This window comes from Ornithodoros turicata, chromosome 1, assembly GCF_037126465.1.
Source record: "Ornithodoros turicata isolate Travis chromosome 1, ASM3712646v1, whole genome shotgun sequence".
Lineage (NCBI taxonomy): Eukaryota > Metazoa > Arthropoda > Arachnida > Ixodida > Argasidae > Ornithodoros > Ornithodoros turicata.
Genome location: NC_088201.1, coordinates 103016809 through 103035748, shown reverse-complemented (window position 1 = coordinate 103035748; position 18940 = coordinate 103016809). Strand labels below are relative to the sequence as shown.

General features: G+C 47.4%; 2 protein-coding genes across 2 annotated transcripts; both read right to left on the bottom strand.

Annotated features, from left to right (window-relative positions):
* Nucleotides 1-3215: 3215 nt before the first annotated feature.
* On the bottom strand, nucleotides 3216-4241 carry LOC135381006 (uncharacterized). Its single transcript, XM_064612527.1, has one exon. It carries the CDS (start codon nucleotides 4239-4241, stop codon nucleotides 3216-3218), a length of 1026 nt encoding a protein of 341 aa, XP_064468597.1.
* Nucleotides 4242-5068: 827 nt separating this feature from the next.
* On the bottom strand, nucleotides 5069-5800 carry LOC135380975 (uncharacterized). The gene has a single exon (XM_064612526.1). The coding sequence runs from the start codon at nucleotides 5798-5800 to the stop codon at nucleotides 5069-5071; it is 732 nt and encodes a 243-aa protein (XP_064468596.1).
* Nucleotides 5801-18940: the final 13140 nt, after the last annotated feature.

The window sequence follows — 18940 nt, the reverse complement described above, 5'->3', positions numbered from 1 at the left end:
GCGTTTAGCCTATCGAGTATAGAGCAACTATAAATACCTACTCCCTATTTAGACACAGACCATTGGACAACGCCACATATCAACTCCAAGAAGAAACGACAGCTACCCTGCTGGAAAAAGTAGACCCGATCTCATTAAGCGCCCGCATCAATTTAAATGAGTTTCGATGAGTATTTATGCATCCAATTCAGTTAATGTGAATATAGCAGGTATTTCTCATTGAAGTAATGAGAAGTGTTAGAAGTGTTGCGGAAAAGCTGACTTTATAGTTGAGCGCTTGAACAGATGTTGTGGTGAAGGAGTCTTCCAGGGAACCGGAAGCTAATTTGTCCAATGAGAACCAATGACCTTCAATGAGAACTGAGACACTCAATTCATTTAATGTGAATAACGCAGGTATTTCTCATTGAAGTAATGAGAAGTGTTGCGGGAAAGCTGACTTTATGTTTGAGCGCTCGAACAGATGTTGTGGTGAAGGAGTCTTCCAGGGAACCGGGCGCTAATTTGTCCAATGAGAACCAATGACTTTCAATGAGAACTCAGACATCCAATTCATTTAATGTGTATAACCCAGGTATTTCTCACTGAAGTAATGAGAAGTGTTGCGGGAAAGCTGACTTTATGTTTGAGCGCTCTAACGGATGTTGTGGAGAAGGAGTCTTCCAGGGAACCGGGATCTAATTCGTTTAATGAGAACCAATGACTTTCAATGAAAACTGGGACACCCAATTCATTTATTGTGAATAACGCAGGTATTTCGCATTGAAGTAATGAGAAGTGTTGAGGGAAAGATAGCTTCATGTTTTAGCGCTCTAACAGGTGTTGTGATGAAGAAGATTAATAGGAAATCAAGAACCAAATCAAGTAATTAGTTCACTGGGTGCCAATGAGAAACAATGATTTCCAATTGGAGCAATCTGAACCGACGTGTTGTGCAATGAAGATGCCCTACACAGAAGAGGAACGAATTGGGCAATTGGTTTAGCATCGAACCATCATGCTCACTGTGTCAATTGAATTAATGTGAGCAAACATGTTGTGCGGATAGGACTGCTCCATGCATAGATGAAAGGATGAAGATCATGAAAGACACATTCGAGGGATAGAGCAAGTTGGTGTACACTGAATACCGAAGTCAATCATTCTAATTTAAAATATATTCTATTCGAAACGTGTTTGAATTCCTACACACTTCAATTGGCACAAACTACGCAACTGACGAGTTTTAAATTGCTTACATTTAAATCCATATATTTTTTTGCACTGCACGAGAGTGAAAGAGAATATTCTTTTCCCCAGGAGTATGCATATAGAAATACGCAGGAGTGCCTCAAGTGAAGTATGCTCTCTACCCATGCATTGTTTTGCATATTGTGTTTGCAAGTGGTGAACAAACTTGTGGAAACAATATATAGCAAAACATATACAAATAACGTACGCTTGTATGTGACAGCTGTAAGTATATACTTCAAACAAGAAAATCTCAAAAACACGGTACATGACATCGTGTAAGAAAGATTGATGGTTATAGCTGCATGAAAGATGGATAGCTTACGTTATCTCAGCTTATATAAAGCGAAAATAACTGTCGAAATTAATTGCACAACGTGTACATATTAAATTATGCTCAAATACAATAAAACATATTGATGAAATAATAAAATAACCGAAATAAGAATAATAATTCTAATAATAAATAAATAAATAAGATAATAAAATAAATAAAGACCGAAACGTGTGCAAAGTTATGCACACAACTCCGCATTCCTGAGTAGGTTGCAAAAAACTGATTGTGCACTGCGAGAGCTTTACCCTGGGACGCTTCAGCTTTGTCAGTCTGTCGAAACGAAACTACAGCCATAATGCTCTCGTCGTCGTATGCGACCGAGCGCCATCGGCATCAATTCAGAATATGTTTTCCACTTGGAAACGTCTGTTGGCGTGTAGGATCTAAGATGCAGTCTGGTAAATTAGATGGTGCTTCCTGCCCTTCAGCTCCGCCGACCGTATAAAAATCTGAACGTCTTTGCATTTGTGTAGTGAGGTCCTCCGTCACGCATTTGGTTCCTGAACCCGTGCACGAGCTCTGTTAGCACAAAGGTAAGCGGCGTGTTTCGGACGCTTGATCCTCAACTCCCAAGCGAACCAAGAGGTCTTCTAGTGACCCGATATTTATCCATAGTTCTCTGAAGTGCCTTCATGATATGCCATCATCCCGTTTGCACTAGACGGACTTACTTTGTCGGACAATTAAATGAGAAGGTGCTACTGGATAAGTGACGTTCGTGATTTCTCATATGCATGCATCAGATTTTGCCTGCTTCAAATTGTGTCACACATTATCTCCTTATAGTGTCGTCACTGTTGCTGTATGTACACTGGATATTTGCAGTATATTGTCACGAAGCGAAATGGGCCGGCGAGTCGTCGAATAAACAGCAAACAGTTTATTAGACTACTTGGTAGCAAAAGCACAAGAGTCCAAAGCATGAAGTCCAAAAGCATAGAGTCCAACTGAGTCCAAAGAATGAATGCTCCAGCTTGGAGCGCACAAGCATTTATGCGTCGCGCCGAAAAGTCTAGAAACAGCACGTGCGTTTGCCAGAGAGCAGGCGATGTGTCTGGAAGCTTCTTGCTTCTTCTTCAGCATGCGCCGGGATGAGACCGTTTCGTGCCTGCCCTGGAAGTTTCGCGATGATGATTCGTGGCATTGCCCCCTCCGTACCTACGTGGTATCGTCTCGATGCCGTTTCTTCTCCTTCTTCTTCTTGTTTTTTTTTTTTTTTTTTTTTTTTTGCATGTTGTCTCCTTCCAGCCAGTCTTCAGCGCTACCTGCTGTAGTGCGGCTTGAGTCGAACGACGTGAACTATTTCAGTCCTCGGGGGTCGTCGAGAGGGAACGCTGCCCTCAGGTACCACTTCGTAATCCAGGTCTCCAATGCGTCGAAGTAGTTTGTAGGGACCGAAGTACCGCTTGAGCAGCTTCTCGCTCGGGCTTCGTCGTCGAATCGGCGTCCAAACCCATACCAAGTCGCCTGGACTGAAGCGTACGTCTCGTCGGCGCAAATTGTATTGTGGAAAAGGTGCCACGGAAGAAAGAGCTGACAACCAGCTAGTTCTGTGTCAGAACTGAAAGTGATTAATTCCAGGCGCTCGCGCTTGGGTCTGCTGAGCGCTCGTCGTCGCTCGCTCCAGCGAGCTGGGCGTTCGTCGTCTTTAGGCGGCGAAGATGCTAAACTGGTAGGTAACCAGAGGAGAATGCCAGGAGACTTTTCTTGAGGAGGGTAGTGATCGGGGAACCGGGCAAAGTGGAGGCGACTCCGGAAGATGGACGGGAGAGAGTAGTGCGTCGAAGTAGGCGGGCTTGACTCGGTCTTTCGTGAGTACCTCCGGGCGGCCATTGATGTCGACTGTCACCGTCTTCTCATCTTGCGCCAATAAGCGGTGGGGACCAGTGTACGCTGGGGTGAGTGGCGGCTTAACGTGGTCCGCGCGAACGAAGACGTGAGAAGAGGTCTTGAGGTCCGGGTGGACAAAGATCTTCCTATTAGTTGGCTGGCGTGGGGAAGCGGGCTGAAGATCCCGGAAATGGTCGCGAAGCTGTGCGGCAAAGTCATGAGCACTGGGAGGCGCGGGGGAGGGGGAGCTGAGGAAGTCGTCGGGAAGACTCAGCGGGCAACCAAATACCAAGTCCGAGGGGCTACACTGGAGGTCCTGCTTGAGGGAAGAGCGAATACCTAAGAGCACCCAGGGCAGGTGATCGACCCAATTCGCCGAGTTTCTTCTCGCGCAGATGGCGGCTTTCAGCTGCCTGTGCAGACGTTCGACCATGCCGTTCGCTGAAGGGTGGTAGGCCGTGGTCTTCGAATGCTTCGCGCCGATGGCAGAGAGGAGGGCTCCGAAGCTACGGGAGGTAAATTGGCGACCTCTATCTGTGGTGACGATGCCAGGGCAGCCGAAGCGCGCGACCCAACCGAAGAGGAATGCACGACCAACAGTGTCGGCCGTGGCGTCGGGGATCGGAACCACTTCCGCCCAACGGGTAAACCTATCAACACAGGTGAAGAGGTATCGATTACCCTGCGAGATGGGAAGCGGCCCAACCAAATCCAGATGCACAAGAAGGGTGGCGTTCGCCAAGGACTCCTTAGCAGCGCAGAAGGCCCTCTCAGCTTCCTCCGACCACTCCAGCAGAGCCGATGCCGACTTGCAAGCCCTAAGGAGGTCGGTGAGAGGCTGCATGATGTGGGCGCAGTTGTGGATAAACCGACGGTGAAAATTCAGCAAACCCAAGAATTGTCGGAGCTGACGGATTGTTTGCGGCCGAGGGAAGTCACGGATAGCTTGTACTTTGGTCTCAAGAGGTCGAATATCTTATTGGAATACCATGTTGGTCGATGTGATGGCCGAGGAATTTAGCTTCCGGCTGCCCAAAGCGGCATTTCTTCACGTTTATGACAAGGCCATGATCTTGCAGGCGTGTGAAAACTTGCCGAAGGTGCGCAATGTGCTCTTCCTGCGAGTCGCTTGCAATGAGAAGATCGTCTAAGTAGGCGTAAACGGATGGTAAACCGCGCAAGACGTCGTTGATAAAGCGCTGGAAGCTCTGCGCGGCGTTGCGTAAGCCAAAGGGCATCTTGACGAACTCGAAGAGCCCAAAGGGCGTGATGACAGCTGTCTTCGGGATGTCGGGAGGGTGCACCTGTATCTGATGGTATGCCTTAACGAGATCGAGAGTCGTGAAAACAGTGCATCCAGCAAGGTCAGCGGTGAAGTCATGTATATGGGGCAGAGGGTACTTGTCGGGAACGGTCTTGCCGTTCGCGCATATGCTCAAATTCCCGTTTGGCAATGGTGAGGCGGTCGCCATGCAGCCGACGGTAACGGGAAGACACAGGGGGACCAGTTGTGACGATGTTGTAGTGCTACTGAAGACTAACGAGACCAGACAACAACATGGCGGTGGAATTGCCAGGTCAGAGCGAGAGCTCGGGCTGAGCGAGGCAAGGCTATTTATTATTCGCGCCTTGATGTGATGGCGCTGGCAATGCCGCCACAGGGCCTCCCCCCTAGCCAAGCGCTGGAAGCTGGCGAATAGAAACGAGCTTGGGAGCCCAAGTGACTTGTCGGGGCGGTCTGAGTCGGGTAGACAGCCGAGGAGGCGACGGTGGGGGAAGAGTAGTTGGAGTAGTGAGCGGACAGCTTGCCGTGGAGGGTGAGTCGTAGAGTAGCTCCACGGAGAAGGAGGGCGGCAACGGTGGTACAGCGTCGACGTATGCCGGTTTAAGCCGTTCTAAGGCAACAGTGTCCTCGCGGCCGTTCAGCTGAATGGTGTAAAAGTTGGGTGAACGGCGCAGCACGAGGCGAGGGCCTGTGTAGGGCGGTTGCAGGGGCTTCCGTACAGCGTCACAGCGCACAAAGACGTGTGTGCAGGAGGCGAGGTCGGGATGCTGGAAGGCCGAGGACACACGCGAGGGCCGAGATGTTGCTGGACGAAGGGCGGCCATAGTACGGCGGAGCCGCGAAACGTAGTCAGGTGGTGAGAGAGCAGTGCTGCCTGGCAACGGGCAAATGAGATCTCCGGGGAGGCGTAGGGACGTGCCGTATACCATCTCGGCGACGGAGCAGCCTATGTCAGGTTTGAAGGTGGAACGGATCCCCAGGTGCGCGAGCGGTATGACTTCTGGCCAGGGTGTTTCGGGAGCAGCCCGGAGGGCAACCTTGAGCTGTCGGTGGAAGCGCTCCACGAGGCCGTTTGACGCCGGGTGGTAGGCAGTCGTTCGAATCCGCTTGCAGCCCATAGTGTTGACGAGTCTAGAGAAGAGGGCGGACTCGAACTGGGGACCTCGTGATGATAGACGGTACACCGAAGCGCGACACCCAGGTTTTCAAGAGGGCGGCTGCAACTGTGGATGCAGTGGCGTCGGGTACCGGTACAGCCTCGGGCCAACGGGTGAAGCGGTCAATGATGGTGAAGATATAACGATAGCCGGATGATATTGGGAGTGGTCCCACCAAGTCGATGTGGATGTGAGCGAAGCGACTGTCTGGCGCGGGAAACTGAGAAGGATGGAGGCGGGTGTGCCTGTGAACCTTAGTCCGCTGACACGGAATGCAGGCTTGAACCCAGCGCTTGATGTCCTTGTTCATGAAGGGCCAGACGTAGCGCCGAGAAATGAGTTCTTGAGTTGCGCGTATGCCAGGATGGGACAATGAATGATAGGTCGAGAAGACTTCTCGTCGAAGTACCGCGGGAACAAATGGGCGGGGTCGACCTTGTGACGTGTCGCACGCGACAGGATGTGTAGTGCCTGGCAGGTCGACATCCTCTATGGTTAAGGAAGACGAAGGGTCACTTCTGAAAGATGAGAGTTCTTGATCGGATGATTGGGCCTGGGCCAGTGCGTCGAGGAGCGAAGACTGACAGGTTGTCCCAATGAAGTTGACGCGACTGAGAGCGTCCGCCACCACATTATTTGCACCACTGATGTGCTGAACGTCTGTGGTGAACTCCGAGATGAATGCGAGGTGGCGGGTCTCACGAGGGGTGTAGCTTGTGCTGCATGAAGAAAATGCGTAGACGAGGGGCTTATGATCGGTGAATACGGTGAATTGTCGGCCCTCCAAGCAATGGCGAAAGTGCTTGACGGTGAGATATATGGCCAGGAGCTCGCGACCGAAGGCACTGTAGCGAGTCTCCTGGGGCTTCATCTTGCGTGAAAAGAATGCTAGAGGGCGCCAAGCGCCAGAGATACGTTGTTGGAGGACGGCGCCGACAGCTGTGCTGGAGGCATCGACCATGATGGACGTTGGGGCGTCGTGTTGAGGATGGAATAGAAGGGACGACGAAGCGATTGCCTGTTTGATTGCCTGGAAGGCAGCTGCCGCTTCAGGGGTCCAAACCAGCACAGAGTGTTTCGAGCGCTTGGTGCAGAGCAGAGCCTCGAGGGGACTCAGTTTGGCTGCGCATGATGGCACAAAGCGCCTATAAAAATTCACCAGCCCCAAGAATTGTCGTAGTTTGGTCACGGAAACGGGCTGCGGGAAGTCTTGAATGGCAGCGACTCGGGATGGTAAAGGCATGATGCCCTGGCTGTTGACATGGTGGCCAAGGAAGTCGAGTTCTCCGACTCCGAATTCGCTCTTAGCGGCGTTGATAATGATGCCGCTCTGTTGTAAGCGGGTAAAGAGTGCCCGAAGATGATGTTCGTGCTCTGTTGGGGAGCGGCTTGCGACGAGGAGGTCATCCATGTACGCGTAGACAAATGGTAATCCGCGAATGATGTTGTCGATGAACCTCTGAAAAGTCTGGGCAGCGTTCCGCAAGCCAAAGGGCATTCGAAGGAACTGAAACAGGCCAAATGGGGTCGTAATGGCGGTTTTTGGTATATCCTCCTCTGCCATAGGAATCTGATGGTAAGCGCGGACGAGATCTATTTTCGAGAACGTGGTGGCGCCTTCCAGATGAGCTGAGAAGTCCAAGATGTGCGGGATGGGATAGCGGTCGGGGATGGTTGCTTTGTTCAATGCGCGATAGTCGCCGCACGGGCGCCAGTCCCCGGTCTTCTTTGGCACCATGTGCTGCGGCGAAGCCCACGTACTGGATGATGGCCTGATGATACCAAGTTCAAGCATGTGGTCAAATTCTGCCTTTGCCACGCGGAACTTTTCGGGTGCGAGGCGCCGCGGGCGGAAGTGAACTGGTGGGCCACGGGTGGAAACGTGGTGAACAACGTCGTGTTGTACGGGTTTCGTCCAGTCGGGTGGTTGAGTCAACGCAGGGAAATCCTTCAGGATAGAGGCGAAGGGGACGTCCGGCGCAGTGCAAGATAGTACGCGGGATGGTGGTGCAGGGAGGTTAAGGCCGCAGACTGACAGGGACGTTGAGCGATCAGTGAGGCGCCTGCCGTTGACGTCAACGAGCAGCTTGAAACTGTTGAGAAAATCTGCTCCGAGAATTGCTTGGGTGACGTCGGCGACAAGAAAAAGCCACTTAAAATCTCTTCGGAGCCCGATGTTGAGGGTTAGAGACCGTTGGCCGTAAACGGGTATGGTAGAGGCGTTGGCGGCTCTTAGGCTGAAGCACTGCTGTCGGGGTCGGCGTGAAAATTTGTCGGCGGGTATGACGCTTACTTCCGCGCCCGTATCAACGAGGAAGCGCATCCCGGTGGTACGGTCAACGATGTGGAAAAGGCGGCTGCTGGTGGACTCGGGCGCGCTTGTCGTGGAAAGGGTTTTCGGCTGTCGCGACCACGAGCAAGGTAGGAGGCAGCGTCGTGCATCGGCGCCGAAACGGTGGTGGTAGTGACAAAGTCTGCTGGAGGTTCGGGAGCAGGAACGCGCAGGAACCGATGGGGAGTCTGCGCGATGGTCAGCGCGGCAGGAAGTTGATGATCTTGGTCGGCATAAAAGGTTTGCGACCAGCTGGGTAAGGTGTCGAACCTGCTGAGACAAGGCGTGGGCGGAGCTTTCGAAGCTGACCTGGGACACAGGCGGAGCGGGCAGTTCCGAGAAGCCGGAGGAATTGACGACTGCCATGTCCAGGTCCGTCAGGTATTGTCCAAGGTATTGTTCGGGTCACCACTGTACAACTTATCGCTTGTATATTTTACCATTTAGTTTGCTTGTACTCTAAATAAATAAGTTTTTGTAGTCTGTTTGTTATAATGTGCGCTGAAATACGAGATGCTGAAGGAACACTTGAAAATACTGGCATCCCACTATAGTTGCATGTATGCCATATTGCATGCTACATACGTAGTTGTAAATAAATTACGTAAAAAAATTCGGATTTCAGGGACCTGTAAAAATGGGTGTGCAGTGTATATACAGCTCGAGCAGACCAAAGAGAAATGCCGCCGCAACTATTTTGATTGCGAGCACTTTAGTTCATACAATATTTGTATTGCAGCAAAAGGGGTGACTTGAGATTGTAGAATCAGCTGTAATTCCATTATATAAGTGAGAGTATGCAATATCCCTCATAGCTCCTGGTTACGTCCCTATCTCCTGGTTATGTCCACAAGTTGAACGTTCGTAGAAAGTTCGAAGCCCGGCCAAGTGGATCTCCGTAGGATATCCGCTGGAGAAATTTCATTATTCCTCGGATATCCGTATCTCCGTGAAAGTATCTCCAGTGGACATCCATAGGACCGAATTTGCTGACTGGGACAATGCAAAAAAGCTGTCCGTGATTGGTCATGGTTATGCACCTGCAATAGTTAACCGTGAAAAGTAATGATGCTTCCAAAAGGTTTGCAGCCTCCTTGAGCACATTGTTGTGTAGTGGTCCAATATTTTCATAATCTGGGAACGGAAAATCTGCTCAAATTATGTGCTCAATGTAGTGCAACAACATGCAATATCTCCATGCCTCGATAGTATCCACAAAACAGCTGCAAGACGCTATAATGCACTTCATGATCAGACACGCTGCGAAGATATGATACCAGGAAGAGATATTGGGATGGTTGATAAACATGCTAGTGGATAACACCCCACGCAGCACAATGTACTGAAACTCGAGTACAATAGAGGTGGACGGTATGTGTCTTATCAATGTTCTTTAGTTTCACGAATCTGTTCAAGGCCTTCCACCTACCCGTCCACCCATATTGCACTTGATATTCAGTACATTGTGCTGCTTGAGACCCTTCAATTTGTCCATCGGGGCTCGCAACAACCATCTATCGTGTTATTGTTCTTACTGTACAATGGCGGGGGCGCTTACAGTGTGTATCACAGGAGATGACACTCATAATAAGTGCCAGCACTACTTATACTTTGTTTTTGAAGATGCACATTGATGTTCAGCCATTCGCACGCTCTCACAGTCCCTTGGACTGGTATATAGATTTTGTCCAGTGGCACATGTCGATGTCACAATCTTTGACCACACTTTGACGGTGTTTTTTTGGTTTGCTAAGCAAGAGTTCGCAATAGCGCCTTCTAAAAACAACTGCCGCATTTCGTGCCTCTGGTCAAGTGTTACGCCGTTTCCTTTACTAACCGTGCATTTAAAACGATTCTGCTTAATTTTTACCAGTTAACGTCGAATTACTACAACATCACCTACCGCGTCCACTCTACGATAGTTTTTTTCAACACACACGTTCACAGTAGTTGCAACGTACTTAGACCGACGTTAAACTAGCCCTTCCCCGAGTTTAAAATACGCCCCATTCAAATGCATGGGGCTTAAACCACCAGTTTAAGTAGCTTGGGTGAATGATCGAAATGGAATATTCGAGGCAAATATTCCTCCCATTGTTATAAAATCCGTCTCCTGGGCGCTTCTAGTAAGTATGTCAATCAAAACTTACCCAAGATTTGATGAAAACTTCTTCGTGAACCGGGGACTAGGCCTACCGGCCGCCATCGCTTCTGGCAGACTCTGGCGAAATGTGCATGCGCCGTGCAGGAAGCCCGCTATGTGCGGTGTCATAGGCTTCAGAGCAGCAGGTGGTAGAGCAGGGAGTGGTGATCCAGGATTGGCGAACGAAAGTCTCACGTGATCGGTTTAAAGCCTACGTCACTAAACCAATGGTTTAAGGAGGTTGGTGAATACGGACTGATTTATGAACATATGGTTATCATTATCGTAGTGGACCAACATCAGACTGCTTTGTAGTTAGTTCCTCACAAATTGAAAAACATGTGCAGAGTTACATCGACATTAAACCACTGTAGATGCATCGGAAGTGGCTGTGCCAACTGCAGGTACCACACCAAACGGTTCCATTCAGAGAAATGTTGCAGAGGTCCAGGGGGACGAAAGTACAGAATCAGAAACAGAGCTACAGCTAAACAGGCTAGGGCAACCAGAAATACAACGCCGGATGTGCATATTGTGAGGAGTGACAGCCACTCTTCTTCATACTTGTTAGAAGGCATCACTCATCAGCCACTTGAGAAAGCATGGGACCCTGTGTTTTAGGATGTTATATTTTCAAATTCTAGGGTAAAAATTGGGATATACAATGGGCCAAATCGGGCGACATTAGGTGAAAAAATAGGATTTGGGGTGAAAAAAGAAAGAAAACACGCATATCGCATTTCGTGTGAACACGAGATGCCCAGCGACTGTGTTGAGTGGGAAGGGTTGTATGTGCGGCCTAATTGAATTTCCGGGGAGTCCCGTTTTCGGGGTTTTTCTAATTTTACCCTAATTGACGATGATGCCAATCGGGGGTTAAAAACGTGTTGCACCGGGTTTAGCCCTAAAACACAGGGCCCTAGAGAAAGCACAAAATACGTTTACTCCATGTTGCAAACAAACTAAATATATAAAAAAAGACCCCAAGGTATTTTTGAGTTGCCACTAAAATAATTACAGAGAAGCAAGTGAGCTCACATCTCGAATGCATTGCAGCAGAATCACGCGACAAGGGGGCGGTGAAAAGAGCAACACACGACATCCATTCGACAAGATTGAGCTATCGGCGAGCACGAAGGGACGACAACTCTAGCTCTAAACGATCAAAACGTGTTCCCATGGATTTCAACCACCAGGTTGCTTGCGTTTATGCCCACTGATCGCGCATGGGAGGAGGGGCTCGAGGGGGAGAGGCACGCATTCGGGCAGGCCCTAAAGCGCTGTGTGTGTCCATAGAAAACAATGGGAGGCAACAGAGATTGTGAGTATTTATTGCGCTGCAAGCGTTGATCGTTGTTTGTCATCACACAATTTTGTAAGGTGCCAGTACACTGATGCATCATAACAGTGTTTCACGGGTGTCCTGCGGTTCGATTCTCAATTACGTTATGTTTTGTATACGGAAACTTAGACCACCACTGCAGTGCAGAGCGTGAACGACAGTGGTGTCTTCGACGTAATGCCTCGCAAATATGGACACACCGAAGCAGCCCAAACAATTAGTTCACGCAATTCGATAACGCTCGTTAGGCCAGTTAATCTAGGTATTGATGTAAGCTTAATCAAGTCACTTAGAAAGTGGTAACACCTCCTTGAGCACAAGACTTATCTCCTTTGAAATACAGCACTTCTTTTTTTTTCTTTTTTTTTTTCGTCCTTCATTTGTTCTGGTTATTTGCAGGCGCGGCTGTGCCAAATCGAATGTCCTTCTCGTGTGCTCACTTGCTTTCGTTGAATAGAACTGCAGCGTGAGCAAAGCTGCGTAGGGACGGGGGCCTGCCATCCACTGCTGACTTTGTCATGTTTGTTATGTGGAGCACGTTGCAAAAAATGCAGCTGCACATCTGAAACTCATCATCGTCATCTAAAAAGGAGCGTCGTAGCAATGCCCTGAAACAAGACACGATTTCTGAAGATCTTCTATGACACTTTCCGCAGTTAGCACACTCTTCTTCAGCGTCAAAATCTCTCATAAGAGTCACTTTGCATTAACTGTGACTCCCATCTTATACTTTAACGTGCGAGGGCTCTCTTGCACTACACATGTACGGCCTGAAAACTGCAACAGGACGATTTGGAGCTTGAAACAGTTGTGATTATGACCCTGGTATACCCTTGTCTGTGAAATGATACCAACTGAATCATGTCAAACGTGATGTTTAGTGGAAGATGGCTTTCTTGGTTGTGCATTCTGCGTGACAAAGATGTAATACGATATGCTTTTGTAAAGAAGATAAGTGATGTTATGCTCTATGAATAAAGAGCTTATACATTTTTCAAGTTCTACATTTATTTCTTGCACATAAGCGTTTCAAGATACAGTGAATGTGCAGGGAGGTCACAAAATAATACGCTTATTGTTTTGTGACCTCCCTGCAATGACAATATATATTTCAGAAATGACAATGTACAGATACACTATGTAAATTTATTGTATCCAATTTTAGGTTGGAATGAGCAATGAATAACAACTCCTTTTATTTTCTCATACATGTTGAATTTTTGTTTTGTTGCTTATGTGTTCAATGTACTACAAAGTGCTTAATGCAAACAACACTTTGTTAATTTCAAGCTAAGTTGCTCCCATCTAAGATATTTCTATCCTGAAGGAACCGCCACTTCGACACCACAAAACATTCAGTAGGTTTCACTCTGGCAGGCCCTGCCACTGCAAATTTCCTGAATTGGAATCCTTATATTCTTAAATACGTCAATATTTTTGCAAGTAGCTGGAGGGTACTCCTCCTGCAGCCAAGGCAACTACAGAGAGTTCCAAGGGGCCGAAGGTAAGCCTACAGCGGCATGAATGTGATCAACAGTAGATGTAAACAACATCAGTAGCCAGAGAAGTGCATTCTCAAGAAATAATTTTCTTCATATAGCATATATGTATATGTGCATGCCTATTAACTGAAACAATGATCACAGTTCCCCGAAAAGTTTTAATTGCTGAGATGGGATACTGTAGAGGCGAGTTACATCTACAACAGTTAATACAAGGTATTACGAGGGGTGTTCAAGTGAAACCGTGACTTTTCATTTTTTGCAAAATTAAAATGAACTTACAGGCGAGAAATTAGTTTTAATTTTTCAACGTAATCTCCAGCTGCACTAGTGCACTTGTCCCGCGTTTCAAGAGGGCTTCGACGCCAGCAGCGTAGAAATCCTTACCGGTGCGTAGCAGCCATGATCGGACCGCGTTCTTGACCCCGTCGTCGCAGCTGAAGTGGCGGCCCCCAAGGGACGCCTTCAGTGGCCCGAAGAGATAGAAATTGCTGGGGGCGAGGTCTGAACTGTTATGTTGGAGCAACTTCAGGGCAAGTTCCTGTAAGGTGCGTGTCGTGAGATGTGCGCGGTGTGCGGGCGTGCATTGCCCTGTAGGAAGAGGACTCCTTTGGTGATGAGGCGCGGCCGCTTTTGCTTCAGCGCCTTATGCACATCCCTGAGAACCTGGCAGTAATACGCACTGTTGATGGTGGTACCACTGGGCAGAAAATCAACACGCACAACGCCAGCCTTGTCCTAGAAAACCGTGGATGTTCTCAGGAACTCTGACACTGGGCTCTGTGCCGCCCCGGCCGGGATCATCCTGCACTGATGTACGGCCGTCTCGGAACCGTTTGCACCACTCAAACGCTTTGCTGCGGCTAAGTGTATCGTAGCCATACTGAGCCTGAAGCCTTCTGGGAATTTCAGATGATTTTACGCCTTCATTAACGAGAAACTTCATGACAATTCGCTGTTCGATGTGCGCGCTCACCTCGTTGTCGGCCATCTTGTCCAGCACGTGTATTCTGCTTTGCACAAACTTTGAACCACCACGTGGTGAACGCGCAGGCCTGTCGCGTGTGAAAATGACGAAAAAGAAATAGCGCGAGCCATTTGTACTCTCAGGAGACAGAAAGTCCCGGTTTGACTTGAACACCCCTCGTATATACTATGAATACCTTTAAAAATCTCATATGACAAATATGCTTTTACTTTTTGGGTTTGTGGGCACTGCGCAGGTCCTGCACCCATTTCTTGAGTATGTCGAGGCAGCCGTGAAGGAACCTGTATTGATGATGAGGATTCCAGTTTTTATGGTGCATCGACAACAAAGGTCATAATACATCAGAACATTGGTTAGGATGCAACTAGTTAAAAATACATATGTTGTTTTAATAAAAGCCTTGCATGAATGTTTGAAACATCCGTTTAAAACAGGGTTTACAATCCCAATATCTTTTAAAAATTTAAAGGTTTAAAACTCTTCTAAAAAGAATTATAGCTTCATCACCAAGCAATAATGCTGGCTCAAGGGCCTAAGGTGTATATAAAACTCTCTGAAGTGTTGTGTTTAATGATGTGAACAGATAAAGAGAATGTGCAAAATTGAGAGTGGCTCACCACAGTGCGTGCACTAAGTTTGTTTCTGCCCGTGAAGTAGGAACCCGTGGATGAGGAACGTGATCCTTATCTGTAAACGCCATCGCATCACACTGCACAGGCGATTATCTGGGTAGCCCCCATGAGGGAACCTGTATTGAGAGACCACTTTCGCCTTAAACACTGCTACAAGTAACACGACACGCTACAAATTATTAGAGAGTTTTAGTGTACCGTACGCTATCGCCGTTGCGTACGTAAGGGATACCGTTGGTGCTTCTGCGCATGCGCAAGCCATAAAGAGAGCTTCGCGCAGTGCGCAGAACCACCACGCTATCCCTTACGTACGCAAAGGCGATAGCGTACGGTGCACTAAAACTCTCTATTATTATCGCAACAAGCTGACAACATAGCTCAGACACAAAGGCAGTATCCATGTCACACCACACCAGAGTTACGTAGGATTCTTTGTCACAAATCAAACCAAGGCACAAAACAATACCAATTTATAAAAAAGGGTGACACTCTTAGTCTCATTACAACGTAATGCTGAACTTGTCCGCGAAGGTGATTCAAAGAAATGACTGTGTACTTGCTTCGGTATAGAGAACACCGTTTACCGTGCTAGCAATGCATGCAGGAAAGCGCTCGAGTGCTCGCACGTATAACGATGACAACACAACCAGTGTAGTGTAACATGTTTTCTCTACCATATTATGCACTCAAACTGTATTTGCCGCCGGGTAAAATGCAAGGGTGTTTGATTGAACCTCGGAAGAGCGATCAAACAACTCGCATCCAGTGCTGGTTTGGGCAAAAAAAACAAAAAAAAAACACTTCATAATTGTCAAATAAATGTACAGAATGAACTCCTATTTATTACTTTATAAAGAATGACTCACCTGTTGAAATTTAGGCCAGGGGTATCCTTGCCGGTACGGTTGGTACGACCGTAATTGCAAGAAGTTGCCATGATCGCTGCGGCGACTGTTTTGGGTATAGAGTAACATGGCGGCTGGTGGCCGCAGGCTCGCGCTCCCTATCCGCGATCCAGCCTTTTACAATTGGGATCAGTGTTTATGCCATTCTACGCGACAATACAAAACACAGGGTTTCAAACACAGCTAAAGTTGAACGTAAAAATATGCAATCCTTTGCATCCTTCTTCTGGAATTTTCCACAATGCAATCTGTAGATATCCACGACAAAAGTGCTAGGGTGCAGATAGAGAAAACCCGAGACTGAGAGCAGAAGGAAGACAGCACAGCACGTTTTGTGCTGTTACATCACACATGTGTTGTTCTGTGCACAACACGGTTGCGCTGCCTTTGTTGTGTCCCGTGTCTTAGGTATTTCTCTATCTGAAGAGTGTATTATACCCCTGTCACACGGCAAATTAAATGGCATTCCCAGCGAATGACAGTCGCACTGAATGCCATTCGTTCGTGGTCAACCAGCAGCACACGATGAACCAAAATGACATTCGCAAATGATGACCCAGACGATTCGAAACGTTACGACGCGCAATTGAAGATGCCATAAATGCATAAATTAATGATGATGATGATTTGAATTTTTTTGGCACAAAAGCTACTAGGGCTATAATGCGCCAAACAACAAGGTAATGTGATGAACCCAGTTAAAAATTGAAATGCTCATATTAAAACAACTTGGCTAGTGGTGGCTTAAAAAAACATGAAAGGGTAAGAAAAGAGCTCACTGTAAAATTCACAGTTTGTTAAGACATCCGATATCCTTTAAAAATTTATGTACTGCAGTAAAAGGAACAATAGCCTCATCACCCAGCAAAAGAGCTGGATGAAGAGGCAAAGAGTAACTATAAAACTCAGTGAAATGACGCTGACGATAACTTTCATGCAATGGGCATGTAACTAGAATGTGTTGGACAGAAAGGGGCTCTCTGCAGCGCGCGCACTCAGGTGGGTCCTCCCCACGTAGCAAAAACCCGTGAGCCATGTAAGTGTGTCCAACCCTTAACCTGCACCTTAAGACATCGTGTACCCTGTTTTCAAGACTTTGTGAGCGATTTCCTGTTTGAGGCTTCACCAAGTGTAGCTTATTCTGCTCTTGTGTGCTCCAAAATTGCTGTCATTTTATGTTGATAGCATTCATCAAAAATAACCTGAGGTCTTGAACAGGGACATCAAAGACTGTTATGTCAGCTGAAAGTGCAGCTGCAGCTGCACGATCCGCATTTTCATTACCCTGTATGCCCACGTGGCTTGGCACCCAGCAAAGGGTTAAACGATAGCCCCTGTTAGTTATTGTATTAGCTAGACGTCGTGCTCGCTGCACAAGAAATTTTTTTGTTTTTTGGACTGAACATATTGCCTGCAAAGAGCTGAGGGAATCTGTATAGATGACTGATGACACAATGCAATGTTGTAAAATGTAGTTGAGTGTTATGATGATCGCATAAACCTCTGCAATGAATATCGACATGACTTTGTGTAAACGATGAGTTACTGTGACTGTCCCAGTTACCATGGCACAAGATACACCAGCATTAGTCTTCGATCCGTCCGTGTAAAACGCCACGTGCTTTCCAAAGCTTTCCCTTAAACTCTCGAACTCCTGCTGCAGCACAGTCGTGGAAGTATCGCTTCTTCTGTACTTGGTCAGTGACGAGTTGGAATGTGGTGGTGGTTGCCATGGAGGCAGGCTCCCACCAAATTGCAAAAGCTGGGTGTTGTAGTGGGTAAAATCATAAACTTCAACTTCTCGTAAAACTCGCATGCTAAGAGGAGGAACGACTGAAGACTTGCTTAGGAACAGTTGTTCAAAAGACGTCCTTGTAACGCATGAGAGAGCCGCATGTTGTGGATAAGTACGAATCTTCAGTGCGTACATGACACTAAGATAAGCCCGTCGCCTTGCTAGGGACCACTCATTGCATTCGACGTATAAGCTTTGAACGGGTGACGTTCGGAATGCTCCGAGGACCAGTCGCAAGCCCTGATGATGTATAGGATCTAAGCACCTTAGGACAGATTGCCGTGCCGATCCATAAACTGCACATCCGTAGTCCAGCCTGGACCGAACTGTAGACATGTAGATCTTGTACAATGTTTCTCTGTCTGCCCCCCAAGACCTGTGAGACAGAACTTTTAAAAGGTTCAAAGATTTCACACATTTAGCCTTCAATATCTTTATGTGGGGAAGGAAGGTAAGCTTTTTGTCAAAGACTAGACCTAGAAATTTACATTCTGTCCCTACAACAAGATCACTGCCGTTCATTTTAAGTGATGGCTCGGGAGACATTCCTCGAACTCTTGAAAATGGCACACATACGGTCTTGTCTGGGGAGAATTTAAAGCCATTTTCACTGGACCATTTAGTTAGCCTGTTAATTGTGAGCTGCAGCTGTCTTTCGCACATGGCTAGGTTGCAGGAAGAATAAGATATTTGGACATCATCAACATAGAGCGAGTACTTGACTGAAGTGGGTATAACCTTAGAGATAGTGTTCATTTTAAGAATAAATAGAGTAACGCTCAAGACAGATCCTTGTGGAACACCATTCTCCTGTACAAAAGGACGCGAAAGGGTTGTGCCGAGTTGGACCCTGAATGATCTTCCTTGAAGGAAGTCGGCGATGCAGTGGAACATACGACCACGTATTCCACATGAATGCAAATCAAGCAAGATTCCATATCGCCATGCGGTATCATAGGCCTTTTCAAGGTCGAAAAAAACAGACACACAATGTTGTTTTCGTACAAAGGCTTCGCGTATGAATATTTCTAAACGAACAAGATGATCCGTAGTGGAACACCCTGTCCGAAATCCGCACTGATATTGGTCAATGCACTCATTTTCCTCAAGATAGTGTATGAGACGGTTATTCACCATTCGCTCAAAAGTCTTCCCGAGACAACTTGTGAGTGCTACAGGCCTATAGCTTGATGGATTTGATGCATCTTTTCCTGGTTTTAAAAGCGGGATAACGGTTGCAACCTTCCAGCGAGAAGGGATATGTCCCCTTTGCCATACAGTATTAAAGAAATCAAGAAGACTTTCCAGAGAAGTGTTTGACAAATGCTGTAGCATGGAGTAAGTTATTCGATCTGGTCCAGGCGCTGTGATTTTTGATGATGACATTGCCCTTAACAATTCTATCATTGTAAAAGGCATATTGTAAGAATACTTGTCGTAAGCTCCACTAGGAAAATTCTGT

Bases quoted from the DNA above. Each gene is read 5' to 3' on its own strand.
- LOC135381006 (XM_064612527.1), bottom strand. From the start codon at position 4,241: ATGCAGCCTCTCACCGACCTCCTTAGGGCTTGCAAGTCGGCATCGGCT.
- LOC135380975 (XM_064612526.1), bottom strand. From the start codon at position 5,800: ATGGGCTGCAAGCGGATTCGAACGACTGCCTACCACCCGGCGTCAAAC.